We start from the raw sequence: 20,657 nt of genomic DNA, 5'->3' as shown, positions 1-20,657 counted from the left end.
CTGTGTACTTTTTGCGCAAAATTCAATTATGTAATCAAAACGTATGTCTAATTATAGCATGATAGCATGTCAGTGTCAAATAAATGGAAAATATTTTAAAGATTTGTGTAGAAAGTTTCAAGTTCATAAAAATATACTTGTGCACATATTGGTTTCTAATTTATGAAAAAAAAAAATATATATATATATATATTAGTGCTGTCAAATAATTAATCGCATCCAAAATTAAAGTTTTTGTTTACATAATATATGTGTGTGTATTGTGTATATATAAATACACACACATACAGCATATATTTTGAAAATATTTTCATGTACTGTATTTACATGTATATATTTATATTCAAATAATTTATATCATATATAAACATTTAATATATAAACCTAACATATGTTTCTTAAATATATACATGCATGTGTGTGTATTTATATATACAGTACATAATAAATATACACAGTACAGACACATATATTATGTAAACAAAACTTTTATTTTGCATGCGATTAATTGCGATTAATTGCGATTAATCGTTTGACTGCACTAATATATATATATATATATATACATTCATATATACATACATATAACATTTATTAATTTGCTGTTTTTTGTGAGTTGGACCACACATGTCTATAACAGAAAAAATGGTAAATTACCCAAAATACCCTGAAAGACAAAGTAAAATGTGCATCATCAACATATAACAGCTGTTAAGGACTATTCATGTGCATATTATCATATATTTCACGCTATATTTGGAAATCTCTCATCTGCACAGAGGATTCATTAAAATCAGTCTTCTTTAGATTGCTTGCAACATCCTTAATGAGTATCACTGTGAAAATATGAAACATTTGCACACCATTTCACTTATTATGTTATGACCTGTTTTTCTAAGTAAAACTGCATATTCAACAAAAATGAAGGGTTTGTAGATTTGATTCTGAAAAATGGGCATTCCACACCAGAAAGCAATGGCTATTGGTAAGCATTACCGAACAGTCTGTGTGGCCTAGGTGATGTCAGCAGTAAAGGAACGTTGTTTTAGAGCAAGTTGTTACATTTTGATGAAAGATTATAAAACAAAAGTTTTTTTTATTTTATTGAATTGTTTTACAAAAGTAAATATGGGCAATTTTGGCTTCATTGTGTTTTAGGCCTTTGCTTTTTTGAACATCATTCATCTGGAGGCTTTTTAACATGTCAAATATACATCGTGAGAATCTGATCACACATAATTTCAGCCTTTGAAGGAACTTCGGGAAATATTTCACATATGGTAGAACCACAGAGTAAGTCTAAAATTGGTTGGCCATAGTGCTCTGGGTTCTGTGATGTTTTGCAATCCTTTTTTTTGCCTTTAGATTGGTTTTGGTGAACCTTATTTAGCTGATAGCACCCTGCAGACAGAGGGCATGACCACGTAAAGATACCCTGAGATAGTGAGGCTTTCATGTGGCCGATCAGAGTTTAAGCTGACATATCATATCATAGTGTTTGATCTGATTTTATTTTTTTTCCTCTACCTATCTCTCACATCCTCACCCTCTCTCTTTCCCTCCTCATTTCACTTTTATCTACCCAAGCAAAGCTTGTTTGGAGTTTGAGGCATATTTTTAGAAACAAGCTTCTTTGATGGGCCATGCGGTTGGTTTTTATATGAAGTGAGAATTTTCAAGTTTGTCCTCCATATTTTTATGTTTCTGACATTCTTTTTAGATATTACCCAAAGAACCAGCAGATTGTGTCTTACTGGAGTCATTAAATGTAAAAAAAAACAGTGTACACTTGATACTAGAGTAAAACTAACGATATATCCCCTATTTTAGTTTGCTGTCCACAGGGAACCTCTATTTGTAATTTCCTGTTATGTTCCTAAATCTACCCCAAAGTTTCCTTTTTTTAGGAAATAATACTTTCCCCTTTTAGAAATGTTGGAATGCCGAAAACAGTTTACAGTCTGCAAGATTCATGAAAGTTTGTCTTGATACTGACTGTGTGTGACTGCTTTTTTGGAATAGCACAGAGAAAAGTCCACGAAAGACTTCACCAAAGTCTGCTCAGTTTTTAGAAGTAAGCAGTAAATTTGAGCCTGGTTATCCTTCCAGAGGGAGCTGGTTTGGCCAGCCTCCAGAAGCACAGATGGAGGAACGCTGCCCAAAATGAGAGAGGCTCATGGCTCAGATTTGTCTTTTTTGAAGGTGCTGATCAACTGCATGATGTCAAGCTGTGTTGTTGCACCAAGTGCAGTTTTTCATTAAAATGTTGCACCTTTTAAATATTAAAGGATATAATAAGAATAAAAAATCTAAATTTACATTTAATGTAAGACGAAATGAGAAGCACAATGAAGATGAAGGAAGACTGCTGGTGTTGAACTTCTTGCACATGTTTAGTAGCTTATCAGTGGTGAATATGTCACATCTGAGCTTATGACTGATGTGATTTATAATATGTACAGATTTGGCCATCTGCCTGATTTAAGTCTCTGTATCAGTTCTCAGATTTGAACAGATTTACTGTATGTGAGATCTTAGGTGTGTTAGGTGCTGTAAATCAGTGGTCTGAATAACCAGGTGTGCACTTCATGACTCAATGGGTTACCTGAGCTCCCCAGAGGACTGTCAAATAAGAACCCACATGAGCCCCAGGTGTGCACCGACACAATGGTACATACTGTGTGGAGATATGGGAAAACAAAGAGTGAGGTCTTCAGTTACTGAAAGACAGTATGCCATGACTTTCTAAATCTCGTTAAAACGTACAGCCAGGCACCAACTTTATGGTGCTTCACATGACGTTTATGATGTTTTGCAGATTAATTGCAAGTTGAATAGACTGATCAGTGTTTAGTCTAACGCTTTTTTGAGTTTCCGTTCATTAAAGAGAGCTCTTAAAATCCTGTGACTTTGTAATTCAGAGATGCCTTTGGGAAATGTCTTAAAATCACTTAATTGTATTTAAATGCTGTGAGAAGCTGATAAGAAACTGTACATAGACCAGGTTATTAGGTGGACCATTCTCATATATTCATACAGTATATGTGTCTTTATGGCAGTATGTGTGTGTTTTCACCTGTTCTCCAGATGCAGTAGACCTCACATGCTGTTTAACCGTCATTTCTTCCCTTTCTTTATTATAACTCAGCAGTTTAGAACAATATAGAGGTATAAAGCCACTGAGCTCATGCCACTTTCCGCTAACAGAGTAAAGTTGAGGTTCCATTACATTTTTAAAGCATTAGAGGCAAAAATGTAATGTTTATTATTGTGATAGACACACTATACCAGTTAAAAGTTGGATTTTTGAATGTTTTAGTTTATTTCTTTGATCTAAAAGTAAAAACAGTAATATTGTGAAATATTATTGACATTTAAAAGATCTGTTTTCTCTTCAATATGTTTTAAAACGTAATTCATTCCTGTGATGGCAAAGCTGAATTTTCAGCAGCCTTCAGTGTCACATGATTGTTCAAAAAAATCATTGAATATGCTTATTTGAGTGCTGCTTAATATTTCTGTGGAACCCGTGAACCTTTTTATTCAGGATGCTTTAAACAATAGAAAGTTCAAATGAATAGCATTTCTTTGAAATATAAATTTTTGAAGCATCATAAATGTCTTTATTGTCTCTTTTAATCAATTTTGATCAAATACATTTTACTGAATGCAAATATACATCTGCTGAATGAAAGTATTAAAGGAACGCTCCAGGTTTTTGAAAATAGGCTCATTTTCCAACTCCCCAAGAGTTAAACAGTTGAGTTTTACCGTTTTTGAATCCATTCAGCCGATCTCCGGGTCAGGTGGTAGCACTTTTAGCGTAGCTTAGCATAGATCATTGAATCTGATTAGACCGTTAGCATCTCGCTCAAAAATGACCAAAGCGTTTCGATATTTTTCCTGTTTAAAACTTGACTCTTCTGTAGTTATATCGGTTTTAAAAGAAAAAAAGAAAAAAAAAAGAAATAAAACCGCTCATTTATTACTTAGTTTGACTTAGTTGTAGAGGTTAAGAACCTCCGTTCCCTGACCATTTTTCGAAAAAGAAAAACAAGACCTTATTTTTCCATCTTTTATGTATACCCTCACTTTTTTGCCTTTCCCTCCTTTGCTTTCATCCCCACTCCATTTTTCCTTCTCCTGCAAACCTTCTCTCCATCCCTTCATTTCTCTCGTTCTGTTTGCTTCTCTTCTTTCCCCCCATCCACTCCCAACAGCACCTGTATTTGAGAAGGCATTTTAGGAATACCAGACATGCCTGTGGTCTGAATGGACAGTATTCATCCTGGTTCCCACTTTCCATCCAGCTTATTCTGGACAGTTATGCCAACCTGATGGATGTTGTTGTGTACGTGCAGTGAAGTGTGAGTGTTTTTAGTCTGTATGTTTGAATCTCTGCAGCTGGCCAGGCGTTATATCATCTGTGCGTTGAGAGCCCAGCCGGTTAGGGTTAATATCACGGCCACAGCTGCGTTCTCACACTGTCCACTAGACCTGATCATTACCGGAGCTCTGGAGGCCTGACACATGCACACTGGCCACAAATCATCCAGTCAATCAGAGCTGACAGCTACGGTAGTGTGAACCGCAAAGTTGTAGTCCGTGAAACACAGCAGCTATTTACAGTTTAATTCATAATGGACTTTAGACCAAATGTCATACTCATGACATGATGTCCTATGTGAAAAAGAAGCGTGCTTAATTGTACTGAATGTGTACTTGTGTAGTTTGAATCTTAAATGTATTTTTTTTCAGATAACATAATATTAATGAAAAAAAAGGCCACTTAAAGAATATTTTAACTATTAGAATATTTATTTTTAATACTCTTTTATTGTGCTTTAAAGATGTGCACTTATTTTAAAATTTTGATTAGCATATTAAAGCACATGTAAAGTACTAAATTTGTAGTATGCTATTCAATATTACATTTTAAGATAATATATATTAAATATACTAAATTGCAACTTCATCATTACCAAGGTGTAATTACAGTACAAATATATTTAAATGCATGACATAATAAAAATGGCATTAAAGTAGTTTTAGTTTACCTTATGCTTGTCAGGCAATACACTTTAATCATATTTTAAAAGTAATTATGAAATGACTTACAAATATGTGCTTAAGTCCTACTTAATTTGGTCAAAAAAGTTCAGATAACTGCACTTAAAATAAATTCTAACTATAATATATGTTCGTTCAATTGCAATTAAAATGTCTTAAGTTTCTGAAAACATTACATTAAGTTCACACTTAAGTATATTCTTTCAAATCAAAAGTATATTATTTGAGTTCTCTTTTTAAAGTATACTTAAGTGTACTACTTTTCACAATGGGTTCTTTTTTGTTTATAACTTGTTTGGCTTTGTTCATTTTGTAAATTTGAATATAATAAGGTCTAAGCATAATAACATGACTGTTTTATTTCCACTGTTCATTAGCCTTTCAGCCAGTTATCGTTTATTCGCCAAAGCTCAAACAGAGAAACATTAAAAATACTTTTTTCCTTTCCATTTCAAGGTGTTTTTCTCCTTTAATTTGGTGCTTTTATATGCGCGTTGTTAAAGTTTTTTATGCATACATGAGCAGAGAGAAGAACATCTGTAGCTTTCAACACATTCAGCTCATTAGCCAATAGTCATTACACAGTGTCCTACTGTTTTTTATTCTTGTCTTCTTTCAGAGTGTTTCTTCTTCTGTAAAATTGAATCATATTCATTTCTAAACTCAATACAATGAAGTGAATGACTCAGATGTTTCTATTGAATGTCTTGTGCTTTAGTAGCATCTTGCAGTTCGAATGTGACATTTAATGAAGAAATGCTGAAAAATGAAATACGCTGAAAGAAAAATTTGGCAGTTAGATGAATAACATTACCACCATTTTTTTATACCAAGTGTATAAAAGACATGTATACATATTCTAATACTTTAACTAAAGCCTTGACATGTTTCTAAACACTACATCAGCATTTTTCTTTGCATATTTATGAGGTTGAGATTAGGCATTAACTTGTCCATCGGTGGAAATGCCTAATTATAATTTGAGTTTGCCTTGATTGTTTCTCCCAGATGCTGAACAAAAATGCATCTGAGGGAATTAAACATTGTTTAGTTTATAATCAGTTTTCTTGCACAAAATTGTCAAACTGAGTATACTTGATGCCACCCGTGTCAATGTTCTTCAACATGAACATGACGACTTGTCTCCCATCACTCACATTTCAGAGTTTTGGTGGAACGGTAGTACTTTTGTGTTTTTGTTTTTCCTGTTTTATGAATATTGCATTTTCAGACGTGCAAGTCAAGTCACGTCACCTTTATTACAGCACTTTATACAGTACAGATTATGTCAAAGCAGCTTCACAGAGGGAAACAGGAAAATGAAAGACTAATGGAGACATAGTAATTATTCTATTCTGTTCAGTTCTGTTCAGATTAATTGTATTTTAATCGTGATCACGATATCTGCTTCTCTTGATCATCAGCAATTTTTGCCCACTGGTTATTTATCCTGAATTTAATTTGGCATTTGTGTTAAGCTTTCATAGTGGAGGTTGCCAGATGCCAACGGTTTAAATTCCCAAATCACAACCCTTTGCTTAAATCGATACAGTTTCTGCACAGTGGTTTACTTAATCTTCCAAACCTGGCAACCGTGTGTTTGCACTCTCTCTGCATTGCAGAGCTGAGCTGTAAAACCCCAGCAAAATGTAAGTTTTCTACTCAAATAATGAGTGTAATACAGTCAGTCTGTTTTCTTGTGCAGTTTACTGCAAGTTGAAATCTGAGCAAACCATGCAAGCTGCATGCGGTTCTCTTGATTTGTGCTTATGTGAAAGTGCAATAATTGTGATAAAATGTACACACATATGTACGGAGAGAAAGCGATGTGCTTTCAACCAAAAATGTATTAGTGTGGACAAGGCCCTTATTTCAGGTATTTAACAAAAATAAAAAAACATTCATAAAACCCATTGACTCCAGGATAATGAAACTAGAAGTGCAATAATACAAACTTATTTACAGGTTTTAAGACTCATTCCTGCAGCACTCTTTTGTTTGTGGATATAGTGACACTTGCTGATGCCACTTGGAAAACTGGCAAATCCAGTGGCTAGCTCTTTCTCAAAAGCACTGATTGTAGTGAGTTACTGTATACATATATATATATATATATATATATATATATATATATATATATATATATATATCCAGCAAACTCCTATGTTTATGTTCAGTTACTTTACTTTAAAAGCAATGAAACCAACCTATTCACTGCCATTAAAGTGAAATTAATTAGGAGCCTGATGAAAAACATATATATATATATATATATATATATATGTTTTATTTATTTTATTTTTTCATTTTTGTGTACAATATGTATCAGGCGGTCCGTTAAAAAGACTTTAGGCGATCCGTGGGCATGGATTAAGGCTTCACTACCCAGAGCAAAAAAGCAGTGCTAAGTCCCATTCAGAATTAAAAGTGTGAAACGTTGCTTAACCCAAGGTTAAAGGTGGCCTGGGGGGTAAAAACAATGTTAACCCAGGGTTAATCACAGTGGGAAAAACCTTTAAGTATATTTTCAGCTAACTAGCTATTACAGACTGCAATATGCAACATATAGGTTAAATGTAACCCCATGGGTAAATCCTAAGCACTGTACTGTGTGTCTGTTAATTATAGTGAAGCAGACCGAGGTCAAACTGGATTTAGCTTTGTGTCCACGGGTAATTCACTCTGTACTTGTGATCAGAGAGAACCAGAGGAGGTGTTGGCTCTGTCTGTGTTTTCCAACAGGAAGGATGGTGGCTTTATGGCATCATTGTGTAATAGGTGTCAGTCTGGACTAGGAAAACACACCACGTTTTTCTGTGGCTGGAGCAGAGCAGCAGACTATGTGAAATTACACAGCCAGGCCTCAGGGGCATGGAGAGGAATTTCAAAGGAAACACAGCAGTCTGCTTCATATTGAGATTACATTAAGGGAACCGAATGCAATCTGGAATGTGTAAAGGGGCCGTTCGGAGTGTAATAATCATATTAGTCTGGCAGTGTGAGCTTCAGCTTCACCCAGCAGCTAAAAAAAACCCTGCTTTGTCTTGTGTCTTCAATTCAGTCTCTAAACTGGTAGTTTTCTCTCTTCTTTGCTGTATTTTTCTCCTTTTCATAAGCCTGTTAGACTCTGTAGCCGGTGCTCTTTTATGTTCATTCGTATATATGCATTCCCGACTCACTGATTCCATTTTTTATGATAAATAGGACCACCACAATGGTCCACCCTGTTTTTAAACAAACAAATTCAACCCCTGGTGACTCCCTGAGGACTGTCATTGTAACAAATGTACTTTGGTGTAAAGCATCAACTAAATTGCAAAGATTGACTTGTGTGTTTGGTAAATCGTTGGCTAACTTCTAAGCATCTCGTAGTCCTCATAAGGCCAGAAACATGCAAGTACACAAACTCTAGCTTGAATAATTCACTAACATATTGTAAGCGAATGCTCCTTTTGAACATACATTGAACATCTGTTGTGGTGTTGTGTAACTGTGCCAGTAATAAATCTCAGTATTCAAATGGGTGACCGTTACATTCAAAGGTCTGTGCCATTTAATATGGCATGGAATGAAAGTTACCCCCTATATTTTGTAAAAAAACAACAACTTATTGTGAACAAATCATCCATGTATGTGTTTCAGTTTTTCGAGTGCAAAGCCCACGTCTCATCAATCCAATCAACATCTAATGGATAGAGCCAAGTCCCTGCTTTAATGTTTTGTTCATTTTCAGTCATCTGAAACATTTACATCACAATATGCAAGAGAAGATCTGTCACATTTTTTCCAAAATGGCTTAAAAAGGTTGTTTTTATTCAACATATACTTGGGTTGAGTTTGAATTGGGGCCTGACAAATTTTAGATTGTAAAAATGTACAAAAACACATTTGTATAGCTAGATGCATATACTTGGTTGGAATACGTTTCATTAAAATACTTGTGCTGTATTTTTTTTGGTGAATCGCATGTTTGAATTGAGTACTGGGGTTAATTTTTTTTTTTTGTACGAATCCATCAATTTCTTCAAAAAATATTTGAAAAATGCAATTCATACATGTTTTAAATGTCTAAATTACAATTAATTTTGATATTTTTAATAAATGTCAGTGATACAACTGTCCATAAATTATAGTGAAGACAAAATCCTCACAAAATGAATTAGACTCTTGAAAAGAAAACATTTAAGTACTTTGGCATAAACTTTGCTGATCATTTATTGTTAAAAAAAAAAAGTTTCTAAAACTTTTCATGTGGTGTAACCAACTGTGTAGACCAGGGTCGGACTCCGAAGTACAACCATAAGCTGAGTTTATTTAGCGTATTCAGACTATCAGAGGTCAGTAACCAGACAGACAGCTCTGAAAAAGCAAACAAATCCAAATCAAGAGAGAGCAGGGGTAAACGAGGAAAACAGGTAATGTAATACACAGGCAGGCTGAAGGTAAAGATAACACTCAGAATTGCAAAACAACTAGAATTGGTAAGAATGTGTACTGAGGTGAAACTGAAGAGAATATGGAGGCTAATAAGATGAACTAAGAACAGTTGTGGAAGAAGATGGCAGGAAGCACAAGTTTCAGGTCATTATAGTATAGGGTGAGCTAATATTCAGGGGAGAAAGACCTCATGTAGAGAGGAGTGGTGGTGCCACGACTGGTGGAGAATTTGACAATGACATGCAGAAAAAAAGGAAAATTATATCATAGAGAGGACCCCTGCAGACCCTTATTTGAGTGCCCAGTTCAGTCAAGCAAAATCTCTAGATAATTTGATATGTTTGTGACAAGTCAAAGTTAGTTCAGGTTGTAAAATTTCATGTGGTGTGACTCCTACAAATTTAATACATTTTTAGGTCTTTGTTAAGGGATAAAAAGAAGTTAACACAGATAAACACAACAAAGCTGATAGAGAAAACAGGGGTTAAGAAAGCATCTGATCATAGCGATGTGTATATGTTTGATATCAACTCTGCAATTTAACACTCCAGTCCAGTAAAGTCACGTCATGTTTATTTATATAGCACTTTATACAAAAGATTGCTTTAAAAGCAGCTTTACAGGATTAAACATGAACAAATTATGTCTGTGTTGCTTTCAATTAGAGGTTTATACTATGAAGCAGTTCTCCAGCAAGCTTTTTCTAGAAAGTTCACTTTGGCAGTTGTCACACCAGTTCCTTCTTCAATTTGCTTGAGATATAATGAGGCCTTCACATGTATTTAAAGTGCAAAGATAATTTGTTAATATTATACCATCTGATATATTATTGAAATACAGTACAGTACAGTTTGTAAGTTGAAGCAGCCACACTGACAATTGTAGGTTGTCTATTTTTTTACGACTTAACCGTAGATTTTCATTTTTACAGTTAAGACTAACATTAGAGATTTAGACAAACATAAAGAGCGGCTTTTCAGTTAATACTGAGTCTGTCCATGGATATACCACCCATTCTACAATTTGTTGTTGACTTGAGAGAAATGGCATATGGAAAATAGCAGCATTTACATTTGCTAGCTCAGTTTACCGTATTTGTGTATTTTGCACCGTGTCTCTTGTGGTAAGAGTGTGAGGGAAGCCTGACTAGACTTAATTAATCAGGTTTTCACAGGGTGTGGAAATCGACAGAGCCACCTGGAGAACTGCCACTAGCATTTATAGCTTCTGTCGCTGTCATTCTCTATGTGAAGGACAAATTAAGTCATATTAAAATCATATTAAATTACAATATAGGTGTAGACATTTTAATGCTGGCACAGACAGCATTCTAATTTCTTGGCCTGGTTGCTTCCTATCTTTGAATTATTCACCTAATTGTCGGTCGGCAGTAAATGTTTTCCTTTCATGTATACCTTTCCTTTCCATTTGTGACCTCCGCTTGCCAAATCCAGCATATGTGTCAGTGCGTTCTCTCTGCTTTCAACTCTGCGACTTGGCAGCTGCCTACAGCTGGCTGGACACTGTGTGCAACATACGAGTTGGTTACGGTGTGCTGAGCGAGCGAGAGAGAGAGAGACACACGGTGTGCTTGGCAAGGCTGTTTGAGTGAGAAGAGTGAGCTGGTTGTGAGTTTCAGAGTTTCCTGTCCAGCTGTATCATTGGCACGGGCTGAAAGAGAGGGACTCAGACCCTTTCACAATACAGCACTTGTGTTGCAGTCCGGGAACTCAGGAATGCGGCTCTCACCTTCATATGGCTGACAGGAGTTTGTTTTGGAATGAGAGATATTATCCAACACACTCTTACCTTGCTCGCTCACTCCTTCACTTTTCCTCACTTACGTCTCTCTCACTCTTTCATGACCGTCCTCAAAGTAAAGAAAATACAATGACTTCAGCCTGAAATCTGAGATCTGACTGCTCCACCTGCAGTAATTTCTTTCAGTTCGTGACTTTTTAGTCCCTTCATCCCGTTAGCAATTTTGACTGAAGCTCTTCCGAGCATTCCCATTCAATTAAACGCTAGGAATTTCTAGAGACCTTCCTAAATCACTTTAGCCATTCATTAAAGCCAGTTTTTATGAAACACATGGGTGTGAAAATCGCAGGGATTAAAATTGTTCTCGCTGGAAGACGGATTAAGCAACAGAGACTCTCACTTTCATATGAGAGGAAAACAATGAAAACATGTATGCCGGAATTATTTTAGGATTTGACCTTTAAAAAATATAAATGTGCTATTTTTAGGAATAAAATATTCCTTATGCTCTGGCAGTTTTACCTTTTGTACCTTCTTTACACATTCGACTGAAATGTATTTTTAAGTTTCCAAAAGTGATTCTAAAGTTTTTCACACAGATGCCATAGTAAAACCATGTTTGGTTCCTCAAAGAAGCTTTCAGTGAACAGTTCTTAAAAGAACCTATTTTTTTCTTGATGTGAAGAACATTTTAATAATCTAAAGAACCTTTTTCCACTATGAAGAACTTGCAATGGAAAGGTTCCATGAATATTAAAAGTTCTTCACAGAACAATAGAGGCCAATAAAGAAGCTTTATTTTTAAGAGCGAGTGTTTGGTGGGTACTTGGTTCTATAAACATTGCTTATTGATTGGATGAAGGTCAATCAATAAGACACATTCAATTTAATGCCAACTTAAAAGTTTTTCAATTTGTTCGCATTGCCTTTTTTGTTCACATGACATAATCTGCATCATCAGCACAGACTTGTGTGCTCAAAATGGTCCACTATGTATTGTGCACATGCCCTAGCACGTCTATCTGTGCCCACAGTCAATGGATGACTTTCACACTAAACAGAACGGAATGCAGAAAAAGTACATGTGTACTGGGCATTTCGGATCACATATCTGAACCTAACCATAACTAGAAAGAGGTGTACTATTTATATATAAAACTATTGAAAAATTGACTTCCATTAATGGAGGGGTTGGAGCCACATCTATAAGGCTTAGAATATCATACTTTACTTGGTCGTGGGCTTTTTTGACTTGGGCCCGTAATCACTTTGAAACCAACAAGAGCACACAAGAAAACTCTTACCAACACCCTAGAAACGCACAAAAAACTCACTAAAAACCTGAGCAGCTCATCATCAGAACACATTAGCAAATGCATAGCATTGCATCCTAGAGACTTTCAAACAAGCTAACACAATTTACTATGCTTAATATTATGTTCTAAATGTGGAATAAAGAGAGAGAACAAGAGTGAAAAGGGGAAAAAGTGCTTTCCAATATAGTTTTGTAAAATGTGCTTCGTATGAACTTAAAAATGTGCTTAGTGTGGTAACATCTGAATGAACTGGACTATGATTCATATCATTGATTCAACTGACAACATTAAGGCACATCAACAGTAGTTTTAAAAGGTCAGATCAGGTAAAAATAGCTTACGCACCCTTAAAACCTGACTTTCTTTCTTCTGTGGAACTTATAGGAAGATATTTTGAGAAATGTCTCAGTGTTTTTCTTGTCTATACAATAGAAGTCAATGGAGTGCAATGCTGCTTGGTTCTCAGCGTTTTTTAAAATGTTTCTTTTGTGTTCCGCACAAGAAAGAAAGTCATGTTTGGAACAACATGAGGGTGAGTAAATGATGAGAGAGTTTTTAATTTGAGTAAACTATCTGGATCAGGTAGAAATAGCTCCTTACTGCCTGTCCTACACTTTTTACTGACTATGAAGACATCAAGACACATTCAAATCCACTGTTTGTGCATCATGTCTACAAAAAATGCTGATTTTTGTTTTTCATTGACTCTCTTTTCCTGGACATAAACATTGTAGTTGTTAAATATTTGCAGATATGTCTAAAGCGCACATGAATTTGTTCTTGATCATTTGAGATGACATTATGACGCCTTTGAAGTCTGTCTGCAACCAGTTTGCTTAGGAACCGTGATAAAAAACACTGGCTGTTTAGTCATTGACTGTCTGGACAGCTGCCTCAGGTTTCATACACAGCCCTTATGTCACTCAAGAGATTAAACATGGTTTTTGTATCCCGTCTTCCTGTGTGTTCTCTGTCACGATGAGCAATGATGCCTAATGAAAGCCTTTGCTTTGTGAGGAGACTGTGAAAAATGCGAAGAGTCAAACAGAGGCTGATGTATGTTTGAGATGTCCTGAACGGGACCCATGGCTGATCACAGGCTGATCACAGGCTCTGGCTCTTCTATGGCTTTATTTAGTCTTCCATTGGCTTTCAAGTCCCGTTTAATCTCCCCCTCAGCGCCTCTGAAAGCAGCACCCGCTCCAGCCTCCTGTTATTGTACAACCTTTGAATCCAACCCCTTCGTTCTTTCTGGGTTTTTATCCTGCATGAGTGACCGCTATAAAATTGAACCTTATCACCTGAGTGCCATTATTTACTATCCGGGTGAATAGGAGGATTCAGATTGCACACAAAGGTGCTTGGAGTATTATCCAATCTCATTGTCGGATCCATTGGCGCTCTTGTAGACTTTAATCAAATGCACACACATATACAGACAATATCAGTGCTTCATTTCATTGTTTGCACTCCACAATATAAGAAATACAATCACACATAGGTGCACAAAGCGTGGCCTGCTGTTATTGTGACTGGTCCTGTTGGTGGTGCATTGTGATTTGCTGAAGGGTTAATATGGATGGAAAAGATCAGAGGCGGCTGAGCCCGAGCGAGCATGAATGGTGAGGTCTGTGGGAGATGGTTAGGTCACTGGAGGATGTGATACCAACACGGCAAAAAAGAAAGGGTCATAGGTTTTTGAAATAAACATTGGTCCATCTGCCCCTCTATCTTGACAACAATGATAGCCTCTTGCATTTGTTTGCTAGACCGTGTCTCTCTGTTTGCACCCCCCTCAACCTTGAAGTATTACTTCAGAGTGATAAACCTTTTGTTACCTTTACAATGTGTGGAGAAATGACAGATACTGACTTTTAGATTGTTTTTTTAGCGCCGTTTTAGTGGGTCAGAGAGCTTTCAGAGAGTTTTCTCCTGAGGAAGAGAATCAAACATGACTTTCCTTTGAGGTAGTTTCCAGAGAAACAGAAATGGGAGGAACCTTGGGCAGGCGTATTTGTTGTTTATGTCTTCAGCATAAAACAAAATCGGCCAGGATTTTCTTCAGTGTTGTTTAGAAATGGAAAAAAAGGGTTTGTTTGATGTTAATTGTACTTAAATGGTGTACATTTCTTTTCTTTTATGTAACTGTGAAGATTTCTTTGAGATAATTTTGTATGTATAGAAATGGCTGAGTATTTTTCTTTGAAGAAAGTGCACTAGAATTTCAAATACTTTTCAGATGAAATTGGATGTTTTGGCTCTGAAAGTTCTGCTTGTGTTTACCTGTGTAGGTACTGGTCTCTGGTCAGTCCCCTGCCTCTACTGATGACCTCTATTTGGATGACCAGCAGTCTGGTGACTACCCTTTAGATGATGATGACTTCACTTCTGGTTCAGGATCAGGTAAGGATTGTTTATATCAGTCCAGCTGATTCTAAAATTGTCCATTTTAGTCTCTATTCTTAGGCAGCCCAGATCATCAGACATACAAAAGCCCTGAGCCATGCCAGCCTAAGGCCTTGTGTTCTTCCTCAAAGTCCACACTTTGAAGACAAAATGGCCCTTATGTAGGGTAGTAGTCTGCTTTGGACCCTTCTGAAACCTAAAATGACAAATGTGACATCATGAAAGAAAAAAGATTCACTGAACACTAGCATGTGACTGTACAAACTAAGTGTGCCATTTGTAATAGGGCCATAGAAACCCATGGAATAGCTGTTTTGGCTTGCTCCAGGAAGTAGCCATCTGTAGGCAATCCAATCAAAAACTTTGCAACCGCATAGAAATGACCTGGCAACCACTCAGAACACCATTGCATTGTGCCAGGGCCTAAAAAAAAGGAAAAGTCTAGGCTAGTTAGAGTAGTAATGTTTATTCTGTAATTATTAAAGACAAATTATGGCATTACATGCTATTAAAACTGCAATTTTGGACATTTTCTCAGTCATCTTACTAGTGCAGCAAGGAGTTATGGACTTCTAGTTAAGCACCTCATCACCTCATTACCTATTAAATTATGGACTAGAAAATCATTTAATTAAGTATTTATAATGAACCCACAGAGCCAGTTTTGTTGTGTCTAAAGGTTGTGTAATGTTTTGGTAAGAGAAGGGCTGCTAGGTGGTTGCTAGATAATGCTGCCCACCCTGTGAGCGGACAGATGTTTCACCTGCAGTCAAACGCGGTCAGCCAAGACCACCATGGTCACTCAGCAGATGTCTGCTCCATACAGAAACTCTGCATTATTAATAAGTCATTTCTCTACCTCTTACTGTTGTACCAAAGTGCCTTGTACCTGGCACAATTACAGTGCAAAATGGAGAGAACGGTTGAAATATTTATACATTTTATATATTTCATCTGTCTCTTTTGGAAACACTTTAAGTGCAATAGTGCTGATCTTGCATTCCCATTCTCTATGGTTATATTTATACAGAATTGAAAGTCCAAGAAAGAGAGAAGTTTGGAACATTTAAACTAAAGCTCAGGCCACTGGGATGATGCCATTACAGTCCCAACAGGCCATAACGTCATAGACGTGCAAACCTCATATTTTCGAAATTGACTTACAAATGACTAGTTGCATAATCAGTCTCGAGAGAACCCTGTACGATCAGGCTGGTTTCAGGTTTACCAGACGTGCTGCTTAGGGATTCATGTGTGCATTTAAGAAAGTGAGATGGAGGGTATTGGAATGAAAATAACATAAGGTCTAGAGATGCTTTTTTAAACTGTTTTAACATGATCATGGTGTTTTTCAAATGTGCGAAATGTTGCAAAATATGCAAAAGTGTGACGACAATGATCAAACATGTCCATCTGGCGTATGTAAAATCAGCACAGAGAAACACAAAAACACATTCTATGTGAATAGATATTAACATAAAACCTGTCCTTGTGTTCAAAACATCCAGACGAAACTAAAGATATGGCAAAACATATAGGCCTATATGATATTTAAGCAATATCGTACAAGCAAAAGGGCTGATAAAATAAGCACGGCTATGCACAGTATTGCCAGTGATTGAATGGTCTGCCAATGAAAATGTTTCCAAATTAAGCCACTGCAAAATTAACTGTTGTACTTCCCCAAGTAGTGTTGTTAAAAGTGCCGACTTCAGTACCAGTTGGAAAAAACGTCCATTTCCCGCTAGCATTTGAGCGCTGTTGAGCGGATTCTTAAACACAGCTGATTGGCCATTGTGTTCACGTGCTCAGCAGATATGACTGTGATTGGCTACAATGATAATTGCTTCATGCTTTTCACAGAGCGTAAAGCGACAGCGCTCAAATGCTAGCGGGAAATGGACGTTTTTAAAATGTCAGTACTGATTGTTACTAAAGTCGGTATACTTTTGACAACACTATCCCCAAACAATAGACAAGAGTTTCAATTCTGAAAAAAACGGTTGAGTGAATGGTTCAGTGACTCTCGTGAAAACAGTCACTTGGTTTGTTCATGAATTAATTAATGTTTTCGAACAAGGCTGCATTCCACTTCAGACACACACTTACAAACTTCCCTAAGCACTTATCCTCGGGGGAATCCCTGCTGCTAATTTGAGGTGCGTTTCGCTTTGTGAAGTCGACGAGGGAAGTTTATATGGGCAGACCATCAACCCCTCGATTTTGGCAGAGGGAGCATGTCTACTTCACATGTACTGTACACTTCAGGCTGTTCCATATACCACAATGCAACTCGATTGTGATGTCACTGCAGATTGTGTTTTATTTATCCCCATCCCAAACTCTATGATATATGAATTCTGTTTTAAATATTTAAAACAGCCCAAGCATATCTATATAGTACTATATAGAATGCCGCATCAAACAAATCTGTAAAGGAAAAACAGAACTTAATCAACCATAGTCAATTAAAGCATTCCAATTCAACCTATTGCAACGGATCCACCGGTAGTGGGCACTCGTGCAGTGTAATCAATAATGTACATCCAAGTCAACGAGACTTAGGAAAGTGTCACGGTGCACACACGAGGAGGATACAGGAACACGGAGACGAGGATGTAAACTCAAAATAACAGACTAACAAGATACACGACAGAGGACTGACAGAAAGTTAGTGAGAGAACGGCATAAAAAACCGAAGTGGAACGCAGCCCGAGTCCGTTGCGTAACTGATTCCAATGACTCACTCATAAAGACAGTCACTTGTCGCCAACTACTGGCATTTAAGTGTAATCTGCAGAAACAGTAAATTTGAAATCCTGACAAAAAATATAATATATTTTCAATTGTATAAAATATAAGAAAAACTTTCACTCATTTTATTCTCAACTCATTTCTTTATTTCTCACATGTCTCTTTAGGTTCAAGTGACGATGACGATGAAGACACTTCCACTGTAATTGTGCGGTACCCAGAATTCAAAGCAGAGTCTACTCAGCAGCCTTTCTACAGCAGCAGCCCCAGCTCAGAGTCCTCCACTTCCAAAGAGATGGAAAAAAACAGCATAGACCCATTCATCGATTCAGACATAGGATCAGAGGTGCGGTTTCTCACCCATTTCAGTCATACCGATTCTGACACTATCAAAGCTTTTGCTGACTCCCACTGCTCCGAAAACCTGCACAGCCTGCAAAACTGTGACAACTTGGGATACTTTTGATATTGCCCCTTTTTGATGCATACACTGACCTGCTGTCTCTCACAGTTTTACTGAACATTACTGTTATGTTGGATCCTTCAATCTTGTTATCGAATCTCTTCACTTTTTCCAACACTATCTACAAGCTCAACTGTTTTTTGTGTCAGCAATTTCAATGTTAAGCTGTCTTTCTCTCTCTGCCTCTCTCACTGTTTTTTAGATCTCTGACTATCAGACAGAAAAGCCCCAGGTCACTGTTGAAGCCACCAGCTCACCGAGTGTTGTACAAGATGCTGACCTGCTTCATGAGGTTCGCACAGAAAATCTCTTCCAAAGGACAGAAGTGCTGGCAGGTATGTTCAAAATGAACATCATACAAGAGTGTTTCTTCAATTAGACAAACTTTTTAGTCCAAAAAATTATGTAAAGCATGTTACAGATCAAATAATTTTTATTTTTCCAAAATAAGTTTATATTTGGTTATGATGGAAATGAGAAGTGATGAGGTGCATATTTCTGCAAGATTTTCTAGCAGAGTGCCAGTTTAAAGATAAGAAATATAATTAACTGAAAATGTCCACATTTATATAATTCAAATTCATAAATATTGACCACTTTGGTAAATAATTGGTTTCTTTTTATTTATTTTTGAATGGACTGCTGGTTGCTGGTGTTAGAAAGTTCAAGGCGTATCCATTTTGTGTGTGTGTGTGTAAAATAATAATAATAGTATTTTTATACGTCGAATATAATAAAATTAATCACAAGATATTCAAGGTTGATCAAGGACATAATCAAATCTTTATCCTAGTACATAAATAAAGATTTTTCTCCTCTGAAGTAGTCAAAAGTACCCATGATTTTTATTAATTTTTTAATAAATTCTATAAGCTGACAAACCATTGTTGTCTCTGCGTCACATTTCACCGACATTTTAATTAATTTCATTTGTATATGTAAGTTTTCGTTGAAGCATTTAAAAATGATGTGTACTTGAATATGACTTTAGATATTATTTTAAACCATATACATTTTTTTTAACATGGTGTCATTTTTCTTGGTGCAGCGGTTATAGCCGGCGGAGTGATTGGCTTACTGTTTGCCATCTTCCTCATCCTCCTTCTGGTGTACCGTATGAGAAAGAAGGACGAGGGGAGCTACGACCTTGGAGAGCGCAAGCCTCCCAGCTCAGCCTATCAGAAGGCTCCGAGTAAAGAGTTCTACGCCTGAACGACCAATCATTGCCAACAGTAACATCGTTATAACAACCAACTCCTCTCCAAGAGTAACGGTGGATCGATAGCACATCGAGGGGATTTTTTTTTTTTTTTTTTTTTTTTTACGGGGAGCCTTTACTTATTTAAAAATGTAACAAAAAAAGTAATTTTGCTTCACAAAGCCAACCGGAGCTTGTATTTTCTTTTTTTGGAATCAAAAACATCAAAGATTGTTTCTCTATGGCTTTTGAAAACAGTTGTTGTCAGTGTATGAAGGTAAATCATTGCTCACAGGTTTTAGTCATTGACTACTTTGTAACAGTAGAGGTACGTTTTATTAAAGAACAAGACAATTCCAGGATGTAAATCCTGGGTTATATCTGATACCTTTAATTTTCCACTGATTACATCTCAGTAACTTATCTCAGTGTGGATTTTATCAGTAACTTCATTTTCATCTCGACATTTTTGTAAAGGGTTTTTATCCCTTGGCTTGTGCCATTCTGTTCTTAGTCAAAATGAATGTTTGTATTTCCATCTGGCCGATATCATTCAAAGATCACAACATTTTTCAGAATGTTTAAATGTATTTTGTAATATTTCATGCTTCTAATGTAGTTGGTACAGTTTTAAGTCCCTAAAAGATCAAATTCTACTTTGCCTGAAGCCAAGAACACATTACTCTATAATTGTACTCCTTTATTCTTCCTTTTTTTTTCATGTAAACACTCATGCAGGGTAAAGTCTCTTAGAAAAATCTGTTGTACTTGACTGCGATAGCACTGCAGTGATTTACTTAAATTATTCAAATTACTTTAAGCATTATGTAATTCTGCATTGCACAAAAAAGCCCATCAAGGTCAAGAATGTTTTGTTTTTCCACATAACTATTTGATACCCACTTACCCAACGCTTGGAAGGAAAAAAAAAGTTCATTAGAATAACATATGGATTTTTTCACATGAATTCAGTCTTCATTATGAACAAGTAGGAGAGTCCAAGAATGAATCTTCCATGACAGGTTAACATCATTTACCCAGTATTAGTCGTCAGTATTACTAATTTTTACACCCACACTGTTCTCAATCAACACATTTTCAATGTTCACTGTTGACTGGAACCCTAATGAAGGCCATTTTTCTTTATTTCGTAATATTATCCCTCATGCGGAAGCAGCTTTTGCAAAGATTTCTCCTATGTTTCTGACTCAAGCATATTCTGCTGAATGTCTCTGACCTTCCAAAGACTCAA

At 36.3% G+C, this 20,657-nt stretch overlaps 1 protein-coding gene across 1 annotated transcript in view; it reads left to right on the top strand.

The window, feature by feature from the left end:
- LOC306887337 (syndecan-2-like) overlaps positions 1 to 20,405 on the top strand; it is a 25,837-nt gene extending 5,432 nt beyond the window's left edge. The window contains exons 2-5 of the mRNA XM_079444993.1: positions 14,876 to 14,987; positions 17,912 to 18,090; positions 18,410 to 18,542; positions 19,256 to 20,405. Of these exons, the coding sequence (XP_079301119.1) occupies positions 14,876 to 14,987; positions 17,912 to 18,090; positions 18,410 to 18,542; positions 19,256 to 19,419 (588 nt within the window). The 3' untranslated portion in view covers positions 19,420 to 20,405. The remainder of the gene's footprint in view (positions 1 to 14,875; positions 14,988 to 17,911; positions 18,091 to 18,409; positions 18,543 to 19,255) is intronic.
- Positions 20,406 to 20,657: the final 252 nt, after the last annotated feature.

The sequence above is a fragment of the Barbus barbus genome (assembly GCF_936440315.1).
Source record: "Barbus barbus genome assembly, chromosome: 21".
In the NCBI taxonomy this organism is placed as follows: Eukaryota; Metazoa; Chordata; class Actinopteri; order Cypriniformes; family Cyprinidae; genus Barbus; species Barbus barbus.
This window is presented reverse-complemented; position numbering and strand designations above follow the sequence as displayed.